Source organism: Amblyraja radiata, chromosome 41, assembly GCF_010909765.2.
Source record: "Amblyraja radiata isolate CabotCenter1 chromosome 41, sAmbRad1.1.pri, whole genome shotgun sequence".
In the NCBI taxonomy this organism is placed as follows: domain Eukaryota; kingdom Metazoa; phylum Chordata; class Chondrichthyes; order Rajiformes; family Rajidae; genus Amblyraja; species Amblyraja radiata.
Window position 1 is genome coordinate 16592500 of NC_045996.1, and position 17984 is coordinate 16610483.

Genomic DNA, 17984 nt, shown 5'->3' on the forward strand with positions numbered 1-17984 from the left:
CGGTTGTAACAACACATCTGCTGGTGGTCGCAGCGGTGCTTGTGTAGTTGGGTAACAGACTTGGCCAGGCAGGTGGACACACCTGTAACTGCAGTGGACATCCGACTGGACATTAGACATTACTCGGTCTGAGGTACATATACGAACTGGGATAGGAACAGTTCCATCCATGGCCACAAATAGTGGGCGCAGCCCAGACCATCACACAAATCAACCTCCCTTCCATCACCTCCATCTATACCTCACGCTGCCTCGGCAAGGCCAGCAGCATCATCAAGGACCAGTCTCACCCCGGTCACTCCCTCTTCTCCCCTCTCCCATCAGGCAAGAGGTACAGAAGTGTGAAAACAAACGCACACCTCCAGATTCAGGGACAGTTTCTTCCCAGCTGTTATCAGGCAACTGAACCATCCTACCACAACCAGAGAGTGGTCCTGAACTACTATCTACCTCATTGGTGACCCTCAGACTATCCTTGATGGGACGTTGCTGGCTTTACCTTGCACTAAACGTTATTCCCTTTATCCTGAATCTGTACACTGTGGACGGCTCGATTGTAATCATGTGTTGTCTTTCCGCTCACTGGTTAGCACGCAACAGAAGCTTTTCACTGTACCTCGGTACACGTGACAATAAACTAAACTAACTTGTGTGTGGGTGACTGGCTGTCCACAGATTAGCTGTGCTCCTGTGCTGGCAACTTACAACAACTGGGACTTGAAAATGCCACAAAACTGGCGAATCTGTGTACTGAAGATTGACACAAAAAGCTGGAGTAACTCAGCGGGACAGGCAGCATCTCTGGAGATAAGGAATAGGTGATGTTTTGGATTGAGAACCTTCTTCAGACGACCTGATACGGCACCTATCATTCCCTCCAGAGATGCCGTCTGGCCCGCTGAGTTACTCCAGCATTTTGTGTCAATCTACAGTATAGAAACATAGACAATAGGTGCAGGAGTAGAGGCCATTCAGCCCTTCGAGCCAGCACCGCCATTCAATATGATCATGGCTGATCATCCAACTCAGTATCCTGTACTTGCCTTCTCTCCATACCCCCTGGACCCTTTAGCCACAAGGGCCACATCTAACCCTCTTAAATATAGCCAATGAACTGTGGCCTCAACTACCTTCTGTGGCAGAGAATTCCACAGATTGTGTGAAAAATGTTTTCCTCAACTCGGTCCTAAACGATTTCCCCCTTATCCTTAAACTGTGACCTCTTGTTCTGGACTTCCCCAACATCGGGAACAATCTTCCTGCATCTAGCCTGTCCAACACCTTAAGAATTTTGTAAGTTTCTATAAGATCCCCCCTCAATCTTCTAAATTCTAGCGAGTACAAGCCGAGTCTATCCAGTCTTTAAGCATCTGCAGTTCCTTCCTACACGACTCTGTACACTCAGTGTGCGACTGCTATACACGTGTACTGTATCTGAGATACTTATCTAAGATGTATCTAAGTGTTCGTATAGGGTGATTTCACGAAAGGTCACTGGAGCGTAGATCCGCACCCACGTGACCGAAAATTTTAACTGGGGGACAAGCGTCACTTCCAGTACATGTTAGTGAATGGGAAAACACGCACTTTCACACCCATTAAAAACATCGAAAACGGCCAGTTTTTGAGCTGCAATTTACTGAGCCAGTCGGGGTGACCGTGAGGAACAGATACCTAAATTTACAGTCCAAAAAAAAGATAGAAACTAAGGTAAATTCAAGAGGGAGCTGAAGGTGTAAATACAGCGGAAGTGGTTAGCGGACATTTGCCGTGGAGATTTAAAGATCCAAAATATCGGGAATTATCGCGTTTGCTCGTGCATTTCATCAAAAGTGGCATTATTGACTTTTTGTGCACAAGAACGCCATCAACTTGCAGAGCTATAGATGCTTGAGCTGCAACCAAATCTGCTTTAATACTCTCTTCTTGTTGCACGTGCATGGCGTTCTTGTGCACATTGTCTATCCTGCTCACAGTGGGTGTCCAATCAGGATTGTCGACATCATTCCATGCTGCAGGCTTGTCTGTTATTAGATGATAAATAAATAAATAAGTAGTTTGGGTGATTGTGCAGGCTTTAAACAAGAAACATTGAGAAATATATTTTGGCAAATGTTAAAATGTCCTGCTTTTGTCCAACAGCTGACAATTATCCCATTCCTTAGCTTGCATCTCAGTAAAATTTATTTCAAAACGCATTGATAGTTTACAATTATTTAAATGGTAAATGGAGCTTCAGAAGCGTTTTCATTTTGCATGTTAAAACCCACCCGAGAACCATGGGCGATTTTGCAATTTTACTGACGGATTTTTAACTTTTAATACTTTTCATATAACAAATGAATAAAGATAAAAAGTCAATAATGCCACTTTTGATGAAATGCAGCGAGTAAACGCGATAATTCCCGATATTTTGGATCTTTAAATCTCCACAAATGTCCGCTAACCACTTCCGCTGTATTTACACCTTCAGCTCCCTCTTGAATTTACCTTAGTTTCTATCTTTTTTTTGGACTGTAAATTTAGGTAGCTGTTCCTCACGGTCACCCCGACTGGCTCAGTAAATTGCAGCTCAAAAACTGGCCGTTTTCGATGTTTTTAACGGGTGTGAAAGTGCGTGTTTTCCCATCCACTAACATGTACCGGAAGTGACGCTTGTCCCACAGTTAAAATTTTCGGTCACGTGGATGCGGAACTACGCTCCAGTGACCTTTCGTGAAATCACCCTATACGAACAGTATACAAAACTTACTTCACTGTACCTCGGTACATGTGACAAATAACGTCCCGTAACATAACATAAGAAAGGAAAGTGGCTGAAAACTGGCCTCTGCGATAATGGAGATTTCATTAGGAAACCGAGATGGATTATCAATTTAAGTGAAGATGAATGTAAATATTTCATCCTTGGCTTCTGAGCTCATTGACTAGTCCCCATCTTCTGATTAATTGCCCCACACACCCATAGCCAGACATCACTGCACAATTCCATTGGGGGTGAGTATAATTATTTCCTGCTTGTCCCCTTCAGCTCCCCGCATAGTTTTTCTCTTGGCTGAGTCTGGTTTAGTTTAGAGAAACAACGCAGGAACACCGAGTCCACGCCGACCAGCGATCCCCGTACACTAGCGCTATCCCACACACACACACACACACACACACACACACACACACACACACGCACACGCGCACACGCGCACACGCGCACACGCGCACACACGCACACACGCACACACGCACACACACACACACACACACACACACACACGCACACACACACACACACACACACACACACACACACACACACACACACACACACACACACACACACACACACACACACACACACACACACACACACACACAGGATGATTCACACTTATACCAAGCCAATTAACCTACAAACTACGTCCTTGGAGCGTGGGAGGAAACCGAAGCACCTGGAGAAAACCCACGAGGTCACGGGGAGAACATGCAAACTCTGTACAGACAGCACCCGTAGTCAGGATCGAACCCGGGTCCCTGGCCATGTGAGGCAGCAGCTCTACCCGCTGCACCACCGTGCTGCCCAGTTAGAAACTAAACCGGATACTGGCTATGACACAGCTGTCAAGATAAATAATAATAATAATGGATGGGATTTATATAGCGCCTTTCTAATACTCAAGGCGCTTTACATCGCATTATTCATTCACTCCTCAGTCACACTCGGTGGTGGTAAGCTACTTCTGTAGCCACAGCTGCCCTGGGGCAGACTGACGGAAGCGTGGCTGCCAATCTGCGCCTACGGCCCCTCCGACCACCACCAATCACTCACACACATTCACACACATTCACACACAGGCAAAGGTGGGTGAAGTGTCTTGCCCAAGGACACAACGACAGTATGCACTCCAAGCGGGATTCGAACTGGCTACCTTCCGGTTGCCAGTCGAACACTTAGCCCATTGTGCCATCTGTCGTCCCAATGACCAAAAGATGAACAAATGACCTCTCCTGAAAGTTATTGGCAAAGCAGGTGGGATTGTATGTTTAAGAAGGAACTGCAGATGCTGGAAAATCGAAGGTACACAACCGAAGGTGGGATTTTATGTTGACCACCTTTACTGAAACTAGCATCTTATTTCAGATTTACTTAATCATCTGAACTATATTCCCAGCGATCGCTGCTGTGAGATTTGGACTCGCTGCTGGGTCATTTGGCCCAGACGCGTCCACAGAACATGTCCTATCCCGGGCGAGAGTCTCATTAGTCATTAGACTCTCATCAAACCAACCCTAGAGGCAGCTGCCAAAGCCGGTGACCACAGGAAACCTCACCATGCCTATCCAACGTGGGACCATCCATCTTTGTGTCTAGCATCGGTGTAAACCTGCATCTGCAGCCAGAACTTGTTTAGCTTCTAATGAGAAAGCACGGTGGAGCAGCGGGTAGAGCTGCTGCCTTCTCAGCGCCAGAGACCCGGGTTCGATCCCGACTACGGGTGCTGTCTGTACAGAGTTTGTCCCTTCTCCCCCTAAAAATATTGGCATTGGGAGACAAAGTGAAAAAGGGTAATATGGAAGGAACACGAACATGAGTTGGGACTTGAGGACCTGTAGGGTGACTGAGATAGCTCAGGACGGGCAGCATTGCATGCCTGCCTGGAAGTTAATAGCCTTGGATTTGAGGCTAGGGGAACGAGGGACATTCCCCATCTGTCGCTCCCATTACTAATTACTGGAATGTGACATTCCACCATCCTGCATTACGTCCCAACCGGCTCATAACATTTAGGAAGGAACTGCAGATGCTGGTTTACACCGAGAAAAGACACAAAATGCTGGAGGAACTCAGCGGGACAGGCAGCGTCTCTGGAGAGAAGGAATCTATAACCATATAACCATATAACAATTACAGCACGGAAACAGGCCATCTCGGCCCTACAAGTCCGTGCCGAACAACTTTTTCCCCTTAGTCCCACCTGCCTGCACTCATACCATAACCCTCCATTCCCTTCTCATCCATATGCCTATCCAATTTATTTTTAAATGATACCAACGAACCTGCCTCCACAACTTCCACTGGAAGCTCATTCCACACCGCTACCACTCTCTGAGTAAAGAAGTTCCCCCTCATGTTACCCCTAAACTTCTGTCCCTTAATTCTGAAGTCATGTCCTCTTGTTTGAATTCTTGAATCTACTAATCAAGAATCTATCTCCCCCTTCAAAATATCACTGATTTGGCCTCCACAGCCGTCTGTGGCAATGAATTCCACAGATTCACCACCCTCTGACTAACGAAATTAAAGATCTCCTTCCTAAAAGTACGTCCTTGAATTCTGAGGATATGACCTCTAATCCTAGACTCTCCCACTAGTGGAAACAACCTCGCCGCATCCACTCTATCCAGGCCTTTCACTATTCGGTAAGTTTCAATGAGGTTGCCCCACATTCTTCTAAACTCCAGCGAGTACAGGCCCAGTGCCGACAAACGCTCATCATAGGTTAACCTGGTCGGGATATCGGACAATAGTTTGCAAACATTACTCCCAAAATAAACAACTTACAAACTTGTTCCAGCACATGAAGAAGTTGATGTATAAAATATGTTTACCTTGACCTCACTCCCATTCCACTGTTCTTTAATAAGTGACAAACTTGAACCTATTATAAATAGAGCTTCATGAAATATACAAGGCCCTTCATAAATCATTCAGCACTTCAATAAATATATTCCTTCAGCCGTTCACGTTGTGTGGAGAGAGAACTGCTGCAGTGGACGTGCTCAACTTCATGTGTCCACCTGATGGTGATGAGCAGACTGGGGTCTGTAACTCCCCCGTCCCCACCCCCAAAAACGCTCATCTCCCCACTGGCTTCAAGGAACCCCTCTCCCTCTTGTGGACAACCTGAAGACAATCCAGACAATCCCTGCCTCCCCTCGTTTGACTCCTTCAACACAGACATTGTGGGCTGGAGGGTCTGTTCCCAGTTGAACTGTCCTATGTCCCATGTTCTAGGTCCTGTTCTATGTTCTATGTCCTGTCCTATGTTCTATGTCCCATGTCCTATATCCCATGTTCTATGTTCCAGGTCATGTTCTATGTCCTATGTCCCATGTTCTATGTTCCAGTTCTATGTTCTATGTTCTATATCCTGTTCAATGTTCTATCCCATGTCCCATGTCACGTTCTATGTTCTATGTCCTATGTCCTGTCCTGTGTTCTATGTCCTGTCCTATGTCCTATGCCCTATATCCCATGTTGCATGTTCTATGTTCTATGACCCATGTTCTATGACCCATGTTCTATGTTCTATCCCATGTCCCATTCTATGTCCCATGTCCTATGTCCTATGTCCTGTCCTGTGTTCTATGCCCTATGCCCTGTTCTATATTCCATGTCCCATTCTATGTCCCATGTCCCATGTCCTATGTCCTGTCCTGTGTTCTATGCCCTATGCCCTGTTCTATATTCCATGTCCCATGTCCCATGTTCTATGTTCTATCCCATGTCCCATTCTATGTCCCATGTCCTATGTCCTGTCCTGTGTTCTATGTCCTGTCCTATGTCCTATGCCCTATATCCCATGTTGCATGTTCTATGTTCTATGACCCATGTTCTATGACCCATGTCCCATTCTATGTCCCATGTCCCATGTCCTATGTCCTGTCCTGTGTTCTATGCCCTATGCCCTGTTCTATATTCCATGTCCCATGTCCCATGTTCTATGCATGTTCTACAGCGTGATCTGCCTGGATAGCACACAAAACAAAGTTTTAGATGCACGTACCATCAATAAACCAATAGGTATTTTTTAAGGGATGAAGAGAATTTGTGAAATAGACTGGCAACAATGCAACACAACAAGTATGTGAGGCAACAGAGGCAAGAATGTAACACGGTGTCGGGGAGAATGAGAGAGAATAAATTCTTGCCAAAAGGAAAAAACTAATTAAACACTTCTGAGCCTTCATTGAGAGGCTGCAAACCTTCAGGGAATGGAGAGAGATAATGTGAAGTGTAGAGACAGCGATGAGAGAGAATATGAAGAGGATTCCTTACAAAGGTAGAACAAGTTGCAAGGTAAAGATGGGGAATGACATACAACTGTCAAGGACATATATAAACCGGTGAAATGATTTACAGCGATATCAGTTAAAAACGGGAGTTAGGATTGCTGCTGAGTAGGTAGAAAATCACAGCTGGCAACAAGAGGGAGATGCTGGAACAATGGTCTTTATTTGTGTTTTGGTCTTCAGCAGGTGGATGTGACATTGGGTGGTGAGATTGGCCTGGAGATAGTTGCAGTCAAGGCAGGAATATTATATAAACCATTCAAATTCTCAGAGGATAAGATTTCTGGCCCAGATGGTTTATATCTGTGGATTTAAAAATAGGGCAAAGCAAAAGCAGAAACATGACTACACATATTTAATAATTAATTGGGAAAATGCTGCAGTGCCTGGTGACTGATGGAGAGCGAATGTAATTGCTGGATTTACAGCAAACATGAGAATAAACTAAGCTCAGAGAGTTGTGGAGCAGCCAGCTTGACATTCTGAACAAGAAACACCACAAAGGAGCAAACAATGGGGAAATATCCAGAAACACAGCATAGAAACAGGCCCTTTGGCCCACAGCATCGATGCTACCCCTTGTACTTCACTATGCCCACCATATTTACCCAAGGGTGTCGGAGGTTATGGGGAGAAGGCAGGAGAATGGGGTTAGGACGGAGAGATAGATCAGCCATGATTGAATGACAGAGTAGACTCGATGGGCCGAATGGCCTAATTCTACTCCTATTCCTTATGACATTATATTTGCTCTGTGGTCAGAAGGTCATAAGAACATAAGGGATAGGAGTAGAATTAGGCCATTCGGCCCATCAAGTCTACTCCGCTATTCAATCAAAGCTGCTCTATCTCCTTCTTAACCCCATTCTCCTGCCTTCTCCCCATGACCCCTGACACCCGACCTCACTATCTACAACACCGCATCTTGAAGAGCAAGGAATTCTCAAGGGAAACGCTTGTGTGACCGACCTTACTGCACTTTCTGATGAGATGCCAGTGAATAGTGAAAGGCCCGGATAGAGTGGATGTGGAGAGGATGTTTCCACTAGTGGGAGAGTCTAGGACCAGAGGGCACAGCCTCAGAACAATAGGACATACCTTTAGAAGGAGATGAGGAGGAATTTCTTTAGTCAGAGTGCGGTGAGAAGGCAGGAGAATGGAGTTAAGAGGGAGAGATAGATCAGCCGTGATTGAATGGTGGAGTAGACTTGATGGGCTGAATGGTCTAGTACTGCTCCTATCTCATGACCTTATGAAGCAGAGAGTGGGAGCACCAGCACATATTCTCAGCATAAGATGGTTCGCAGTGATCATGGACATTCAGCGCTGGTGCCACCACTGGTCCATGTTTACATTAATGGTTTGGACTTGGTCAAACATTTCCACATTTGTAATGAGGAGTGGAGCCAATACTGAGACGTTTCACAGAGTGCTGGAGTAACTCAGCGGGTGCAGCAGCATCTATGGAGCTAAGGAAATAGGCAACGTTTCGGGCCGAAACCCTTCCGGGTTTCAGCCCGAAACGTTGCCTATTTCCAGAAGGGTTTCGGCCCGAAACGTTGCCTATTTCCTTAGCTCCACAGATGCTGCTGCACCATAACTCAGCGGGTCAGGCAGCATCTGTGGAGAACGTGGATAGGTGACGTTTCACAGAGTGCTGGAGTAACTCAGCGGGTCAGGCAGCATCTGTGGAGAACATGGATAGGTGACGTTTCACAGAGTGCTGGAGTAACTCAGCAGGTCGGGCAGCATCTGTGGAGAACATGGATAGGTGACATTTCGGAGACTGCACAGACCCTCTCGGTAATGTTATGACAAGGAACTGCAAGTGCTGGTCTACCAAAAATAGTATTATCCAATTTAAGGTAACTAAAACAGCCCTTTCCCCAAGACCCCCCATCTCCCCATAAGAGCAGAATCTAGAGGTCCCCTGTTACTGGGAATGTGAGTCTTATAGAGTCACAGAGTGACACAGCATGGAAACAGGCCCTCCAGCCCAACTTGCCCACACCGCCCAACATGCCCCATCAACACTAGTTTGGCCCATATCCCTCTAAACCTGTCCTATCCATGTACCTGTCTGAATGTTTCTTAAACGTTGGGATAGTCCCAGCTTCAACTACCTCCTCTGGCAGCTCGTTCCATACACCCACCACCCTTTGTGTGGAAAAAGTTACCCCTCAGATTCCTATTAAATCTTTCCCCTTCACCTTGAACCTATGTCCTACGACCCTTGATTCCCCTACTCTGGGCAAGAGACTCTGTGCATCTACCCGATCTATTCCTCTCATGATTTTGTACACCTCTATAAGATCATCCCTCATCCTCCTGCGCTCCAAGGAATAGAGTCCCAGCCTGCTCAACCTCTCCCTAGAGCTATCTACAGAAACAGTTTAATTAGAGAATATATCCTAGCATGAATGATAATTGTGGTACACTTATTAGAGTTAATTGTGGTTTGTATATCTCATTTAATTACAGGTCATAATTCAGTGGTTTGTGTATATGTGTTAATTACTGTTTATTTATCAGTTCTTTGGCAGCCTCCACCACCCACCCCTGGCAGTACGTTCCAGGCACCCACCACCCTCTGTGGAAAAAACTTGCCCCATACATCTCCTTTACACTTTACCCTTTTTATTTTAAAGCTGCGCGCTCGAGTACTTAATCCTAGTTCCTGATTCCCCTAACCTTGGAAAAAGACACTATGCATTCACTCTACCTATTCCTCCCATAATTTGAGACATCTCTATAAGATCATCCCTCAGCCTCCAAGGTATAAAGTCTATATGCCCCTGTCCCACTTGGGAAACCTGAATGGAAACCTCTGGAGACTTTGCGCCCCACCCAAGGTTTCTGTGCGGTTCCCGGAGGTTGCAGGTGGTTGCCGGAGGTTGCAGGTAGTGGAAGCAGGTAGGGAGACTGACAAAAACCTCCGGGAACCGCACGGAAACCTTGGGTGGGGCGCAAAGTCTCCAGAGGTTTCCGTTCAGGTTTCCTAAGTGGGACAGGGGCATTACTCAGCAGGACAGGCAGCATCTCTGGAGAGAAGGAATGGGTGACGTTTTGGTTCAAGACCCTTCTTTACTTAAGGGCCTGACCCACTTTCACGACCTAATTCACGACCTCTGCCGAGTTTGCCCTTTTGGTCGTAGGTAGGTCGTAGGTAGGTCGTGACGCTAGTTGTAGGTACACCTGCCATCAAGTAGGTCGGGGCGTTTTTTCAACAAGATGAAAAATGTCCACGAGTAAAAAATGTTGTGAAGTAGGTCGTGTTAGTGGGACAGGCCCTTTAGGAAATGGGGAAACAAGAGATTATAGTCTTAGCTTCATGTTCGGCACAGACATTGTGGGCCGAAGGGCCTGTTCTGGTGCTTTACTATTCTATGTTTCTGAAGGCAAGGGGTATATTTCCAGGGAAGGACTGAGCAGGGAGAGGGTGCGAGGAGTTGCAAGATTGAGGCAGCATAGGGCAGTCCCCATAGGAGGATGAAATATGAGTCTTGGCACTGTGGTAGAACAGGGTCCAAGGTCCAGGCAAGCTGCATGGAGATGGGGAAGGGCTGGATGAAAGTCAGGGGCAGTGGCCAGGACAAGTGCAGAGAGCTACACTCATCGCCACTGAAGTGCAATTATACTCTGGTCACAGCAAGTAGCCAGTTACCACTGATGAATAAACTGTAATTAACACAGATACACAGACCACAATTATTACTGAGTTATGACCTGTAATTAAAAGAGATATACCAACCATAATTAACTGTAATAAGTGTATCACAACTATCATTTAAACTAGGGTATGGCCTCAGATTAAACTGTCTCTGTGGATATACGTCTTGTATTGGAGTTGTAGAGTTATACAGTATGGAAACATGCCGTTCAGCCCATCGTCCATGCCACCCAAGATGCTCATCCAAGCAAGTCCCATTTGCCCACGTTTGGCCCAGATCCCTCTAACCTTGATCAGTCCGGGTGTCAGGGGTTATGGGGAGAAGGCAGGAGAATGGGTTTAAGAGGGAAAGATACATCAGCCAGGATTGATTGGCGGAGTAGACTTGATCTTCTGAATTAGTAGTCAGCAGGGCAGTACTCTGCATATTGCCAACTTGGATGTGTCCCCCTAAACCTGTCTAGTGAAGGTGATTTGACTTTATTGTTGTCTAGTTTATTCCATTCCCTTAAGGTTCTTACAAAGAATGAGTTCTTTTAAATATCTGAGGTAGACAAAAATGCTGGAGAAACTCAACGGGTGCAGCAGCATCTATGGAGAGAAGGAAATAGGCAACGTTTCGGGCCGAAACCCTTCTTCAGACTGACTTATAAATATCTGTCCTGACGAATGGGATTTCTATTTGATGGGCCGAATGGCCTGTTTCCACGCTGTATCTCTAAACTATACTAAACCTTGTGTTGTAGGTTGTTACAGAGCATTGGCCAGAGTGACTACCCCAGCCCTATACATCCCTCACTGCTGTCCACACACACGATCACTGCTCTTGTAGAAGTCCCAAACACTGTTGAAGGTGTATAATTCATTAATACATTAAACCAAGCCACCTGCTAGTATCTGAAACTTAACATTAATTCTCCTTCCATTTGAACTTCTATCCATGTACCTGTCCAAATGTCTTTTAAATGTTGTTCTGGCACCTGGTTTAACTACCTTCTCTGGAAACTCATTTCATGTCCCATTTTTCACCCTCTGTGTGGTGTTACTTGTACACGAGCATCGTGCAGTGGTGAGTGTGGTGTTACCTGTACATAGGGCATTATGCAGTGTTCAATGTGGTGTTACCTGTACATAGGGCATTATGCAGTGTTCAGTGTGGTGTTACCTGTAAACACAGCATTGTACAGTTCAGTGTGGTGATACCTGTACACAGTGCATTATACAGGTGAGTGTGGTGTTACCTGTACACAGTGCATTATACAGGTGAGTGTGGTGTTACCTGTACACAATGCATTATACAGTTCAGTGTGCTGTTACCTGTACACAAGGACGTCGTCGCTGGAGCTGTTGTACTGCACCTGGTACATGCGGATGCCAGGCACATGACGCTGGGAGGGCCAGCGTATTTGTACCGAGGTGGAGGTGAGGTCAGTGGCAGTGACCCTCCTGTCCTGCTGAGTCTTTGTGTCGTTGGCCACAGAGGGCGACGCAGACTTGGAGGAGGTGGTGATGTCGGACGAGCCGGGGTCTGGCTCTTTGATGTTGTTGGTGGCGTTGGCAAAATGTGGGAGAGGGTTGACCACCAAGTCCACCGTGACCACGGCATCACCTGCAGCGTTGGAGGCAAAGCAGGTGAAAGTGCCGGTGTCTTTAGGCGCGGCAATCAGCATCTCCAGAGTCCCGTTCTCGTAGGTAGTGGCCCGGGTGGAGTTGGAAATCAGCCTTCCCTCTGGTGAGGTCCAGTGAATGGTTGGGTTTGGGTCTCCCACCCCTTTACATTTGAGGATGGCTCGTTGACCTTCCATGACGAAGATCTTGGAGCTGTGTCGAGTGATCAGCGGAGGATCGCAGGTGAACTCCTCCTCGGGGATGAACCAGAAGTATTTGCCCATGAGTTGAGGCGGAGAAGCACAGGTCTCTAGATCATCTTCCCTGGTGAGACGTCTCAACCAGAGCAGCTCGCAGTTACAGTGCAGGGGATTCCCACCAAAGTTGAGCACCAGAGATGACAGCGGAGACCCCTTTGTCTTCGAGTAAATTCGGACTCTGAGGAAGAGTGGATCGGGGGGCAACTTGTGAAGCTTGTTGGAGGTCATGTCCAACCGAGCCAACTTGTGGAGATTGGAAAATGTCCCTTCAGGAACAAATAAAATCAGGTTGTGGTCTAAGCTCAGAGAGTTGATGTTGGTCATTTTACTAATGGTATCCCAAGGCAAATCCTCCAAGTTATTGTAAGAAAGGTCCAGGTCTTCAAGGGAGGTTTCAAAGTCATAGAAGGAGTTGGTCGAGATGTGGCGGAGCTGGTTGTTGTTGAGGATGAGATGCCGGAGGTTGACCAAGCCGTTGAAGTGTTCGGGCAAGACCGTGGTCAACCGGTTGCTGTCCAGATGCAAGGCCCGGAGGCCACGCAGATCACCAAAGGTCAGCGGCATGATCTGGCTGATGGTGTTCCTGGACAGGGTGAGGTGCACCAGGCTGGTCATGTTGGCAAAGTCCTTCCTCCTGACGGTGGTGATGAAGTTGTCGGTCAGCCGCAGCTCCACTGTTCTCCGGTCGATGAACGGGGGCACGAAGAGCAGCCCGGTTTTGGAGCAGAGGATGGCCAGGGACGGTGAGAGGTTCTGGCAGATGCAGCGTTTGGGGCAGAGTTGAGTCCTGACCGCCAGGCTGAGCAACAGCAGACAGAAGAGGAATCTCTCCATCCTCCCGCACACCCACCGTTCTGTGGACAAACACCTCAGGCCAGCGAGCTAGAGCAAGAGAGAAGAACAAATTAGTAGAAGCACCAATGAACAGTTTAGTTTAGAGATACAGCGTGAAAACAGGCCCTTCGGCCCACCGAGCCCGCACCAACCAGCGATCACCGCACACTATCCTACACACACTAGTGACAATTTACATTTACACCAAGCCAAATAACCTGCAAATCTGCAAGTCTTTGGAGTGTGGGAAGAAACCGAAGATCTAACAAAAAAACACACATGGGGTTCATGGGGAGAACGTGCAAACTCCGTACAGACAGCACCCATAGTCAGGATCGAACCCGGGACTCTGGCGCTGTGAGGCAGCAACTCTACCGCTGCGCCACCCATAATATAACAAATTAAATAAAATGTTCATAAGTTCTAAGGGGAAAATTAGGCCATTCGGCCCATCAAGTCTACTCTGCGATTAAATCATGGCTGATCTATCTCTCCCTCCTAACCTCATTCTCCTGCCTTCTCCACATAACCTCTGACACCCGTACTAATCAAAAACCTAGCAATCTCCACCTTAAAAATATTCATTGACTTGGCCTCCACAGCCTCTGTGGCAAAGAATTCCACGGAATCACCACCCTCTGACTAAAGAAATCCCTCCTCATCTCCTGTCTAAAGGCTCCTATCTAAAGTCTGGCTGAGGCCTGTATAACACATTGAATCATCTCGAAACAAATTGGAAATTATTTTATTAAAATTTAATTCTTTGTTCCACGCATAGGCAATGGATCTGTAAAATATCCCACGGGTAACACTACAAGATGACTAGGCCATTTCGTCCCACCAGCAGATCATTGGCTGATCATTACCTGAAAACCATTCCCCTGCTCCACGTTCTACAGTAAAACTCCAGCACTTTGTGAAACTGCAAATCTGGCTTTGGTTTTCCAGTACCCAGAGAGCAAACATGTCCTTAAAGGGCCTGTCCCACTTACGCGACTTTTTTGGCAACTGCCGGCACCCGTCGTAGGTCGTTGCAGGTCCCCGAGAATTTCCAACGCGTTGAAAATCCAGCGGTGACCAGAAAGACGCTACGACTATTTGGGCGACTGAGGAGACGACTCATGACCGTACAGGCGACACCCTGGTGACATGTCGCGGGGTGAAACCTGTACGGCCGTGAGTAGTCGCCCAAACAGTCGTACCTTGTTCTGGTCGCCGCTGGATTTTCAACGTGTTGGAAATGTTCGGAGACCTGCTGCGACTAAGACGGGCGCCGAAAAAAATCACGTAAGTGGGACGGCCCCCGTAAATCCTTTCTCATTTTCTTCTATTTTCCACACAATATTCAGTCCCGTATTCAGAACTTGCAATGGGCCAAAGCTCTGCTCACTAGACGTAATACCAATGGTCTAAACTACCTCACTTTTATCTCCTCCTGTAAAATAACATGCTCAAAATAAGACAATTAAGCACTTCATCCCAACTGAAGGGGGAATTATTTACCAATTAGTCCTTGTTCCTTGAATTGTAACCGTTCAACATCTGAAGTGGAGTCACCATTTTGTAACACAAATAGCTAATGGGCAACATTCCTTCTCTATTCGTGCCATAGAGGGAGTACAGAGAAGGTTCACCAGACTGATTCCTGGGATGGCAGGACTTTCATATGAAGAAAGGCTGGATGGACTCGGCTTGTACTCGCTAGAATTTAGAAGATTGAGGGGAGATCTCATAGAAACTTACAACATTCTTAAGGGGTTGGACAGGCTAGATGCAGGAAGATTGTTCCCGATGTTGGGGAAGTCCAGAACTAGGGGTCACACAGTTTAAGGATAAGGGGGAAGTCTTTTAGGACCGAGATGAGGAAAACATTTTTCACACAGAGAGTGGTGAATCTCTGGAACTCTCTGCCACAGAAGGTAGTTGAGGCCACAGTTCATTGGCTATATTTAAGAGGGAGTTAGATGTGGCCCTTGTGGCTAAAGGGATCAGGGGGTATGGAGAGAAGGCAGGTACAGGATACTGAGTTGGATGATCAGCCATGATCATATTGAATGGCGGTGCAGGCTCGAAGGGCCGAATGGCCTACTCCTGCACCTATTGTCTATGTTTCTATGTTTCTATGTCTGTGTCTCTACAAGTCTTTCACAAATACTGCTCTACACTCTGGGCTCAGGAGCAAGCCTCATCACCCCTGTAGTGACTCTCATCTAGAGATTAGTTCCACTGGCAGTGGTTCAAGTCATTAATGCTTAACACAAGATCCTGCAATCTTTTCAAAGAAAGACAGCAGAGTAAGAGCAAAGGGAAACGTTAGATCTATCACATTAATATATCACACTAATTATTATCTAGAGAGTTTGGCTTTAAGGATTGGAAAGTGGATGAAACATATATGGAAAAGGGAAATAGACACAAATTGCTGAGTAACTCAACGAGTCAGGCAATATCTCTGGAGAGAAGGAATAGGTGATGTTTTGGGACGAGACCCTTCTTCAGACTGAGAGTCCAAGGAATAGATCGGGTAGATGCCCAGAGTCTCTTGCCCAGAGTAGGGGAATCGAGGACCAGAGGACATAGGTTCAAGGTGAAGAGGAAAAGATTTAATAGGAATCTGAGTGGTAACTTTTTCACACAAAGGGTGGTGGGTGTATGGAACGAGCTGCCAGAGGAGGTAGTTGAGGCTGGGACAGGCAGCATCTCTGGAGAGAAGGAATGGTTGACGTTTCTCGACTCTTGACCCGAAACGTCACCAATTTCTTCTCTCCAGAGATGCTGCCTGTTCCGCTGAGTTCCTCCAACAGTTTGAGTCTATGATGTAAACCAGCACCTGCAGTTCCTTCCGACAAAGTTCACCTAGGTGTCTCATTCCTCCTTATTCACCACAACATCCTTCTTCTCCTCCTTGTTAGACTTTAGAGAGACAGACCCTTTGGCCCACCGAGTCCGCACCGACCAGCGATCGCCCCACACCAGCACTATCCTACACACTAGGGACAATTTACAATTTACAGAAGCCAATTAACCTACAAACCTGTACGTCTTTGGAGTGTGGGAGGAAACTGGAGCAAGTTCAAGTTCAAGTGAGTTTATTGTCATGTGTCCCTGTATAGGACAATGAAATTCTTGCTTTGCTTAAGCACACAGAAAATAGTAGGCATTTACTATAAAACAGAAAAATGTGTTCATATACCATGATATAAATATATACACACATGAATAAATAAACTGGTAAAGTGCAAATAACAGAAAGTGGTTGGTAATAATCAGAGTTTTGTCCGAGCCAGGTTTAATAGCCTGATGGCTGAGGGGAAGTAGCTATTCCTGAACCTGGTTGTTGCAGTCTTCAGGCTCCTGTACCTTCTGCAGAAAACCCACGTGATCGCGGGGAGAACGTGCAAACTCCGTACAGACAGCACCTGTGGTGTATTCGTGCTTGGAACGGACTTTAATTAAGACTCGGACACGGGAGTAAACTAACTAGCTTCTGTTATTCTGAACGCCACGATGAGCCTCTCTTGCGCATGTGTCAATTGTGCAAGACCTTAAATACGTTCATCATATTTCACACACAACACTCCTCCCCCTTGAACTTGGAGGCAGGGAACACAATTTCTATTTCATACACAGCAGCACCCGTGGTCAGGATCGGACCCGGGCCTCTGGCGCTGTGAGGCAGCAGCTCTACCCGCTGCACCACCGTGACACCTTACAAGTAGAAATATCGTTTCTCAACAAAACCAGGAGATGTTCCCAAGTAAACATAGAAACATAGACAATAGGTGCAGGAGTAGAGGCCATTCGGCCCTTCGAGCCTGCGCCGCCATTCAATATGATCATGGCTGATCATCCAACTCAGTATCCTGTACCTGCCTTCTCTCCATACCCCCTGATCCCTTTAGCCACAAGGGCCACATCTAACTCTCTCTTAAATATAGCCAATGAACTGGCCTCAACTACCTTCTGTGCCAGAGAATTCCAGAGATTCACCACTCTCTGTGTGAAAAATGTTTTCCTCATGCTGGAATAATCATAGAAACATAGACAATAGGTGCAGGAGTAGAGGCCATTCGGCCCTTCGAGCCTGCACCGCCATTCAATATGATCATGGCTGATCATCCAACTCAGTATCCCATCCCTGCCTTCTCTCCATACCCCCTGATCCTTTTAGCCACAAGGGCCACATCTAACTCCCTCTTAAATATAGCCAATGAACTGTGGCCTCAACTACTTCCTGCGGCAGAGAATTCCACAGATTCACCACTCTCTGTGTGAAAACAAAAATTATCATCTCGGTCCTAAAATATTTCCCCCTTATCCTTAAACTGTGACCCCTTGTTCTGGACTTCCCCAACATCGGGAACAATCTTCTACAATCACTACAATCAAGCACGAACCGATGAAGGGGTCACAGTTTAAGGATAAGGGGGAAATCTTTTAGGACCGAGATGAGGAAAACATTTTTCACACAGAGAGTGGTGAATCTGTGGAATTCTCTGCCACAGAAGGTAGTTGAAGCCACAGTTCATTGGCTATATTTAAGAGGG

At 46.6% G+C, this 17984-nt stretch overlaps 1 protein-coding gene and 1 long non-coding RNA gene across 2 annotated transcripts in view; one reads left to right on the top strand and one right to left on the bottom strand.

Annotated features, from left to right (window-relative positions):
* LOC116967787 overlaps positions 1 to 11643 on the top strand; it is a 19092-nt gene extending 7449 nt beyond the window's left edge. The window contains exon 2 of the long non-coding RNA XR_004410320.1: positions 11482 to 11643. This is a non-coding gene — a long non-coding RNA (uncharacterized LOC116967787). The remainder of the gene's footprint in view (positions 1 to 11481) is intronic.
* The window catches only part of LOC116967786 (leucine-rich repeat and fibronectin type III domain-containing protein 1-like protein), a 27902-nt gene extending 14421 nt beyond the window's left edge, over positions 1 to 13481 (bottom strand). The window contains exon 1 of the mRNA XM_033014396.1: positions 12053 to 13481. Within this exon, the coding sequence (XP_032870287.1) occupies positions 12053 to 13437 (1385 nt within the window). The 5' untranslated portion in view covers positions 13438 to 13481. The remainder of the gene's footprint in view (positions 1 to 12052) is intronic.
* Positions 13482 to 17984: the final 4503 nt, after the last annotated feature.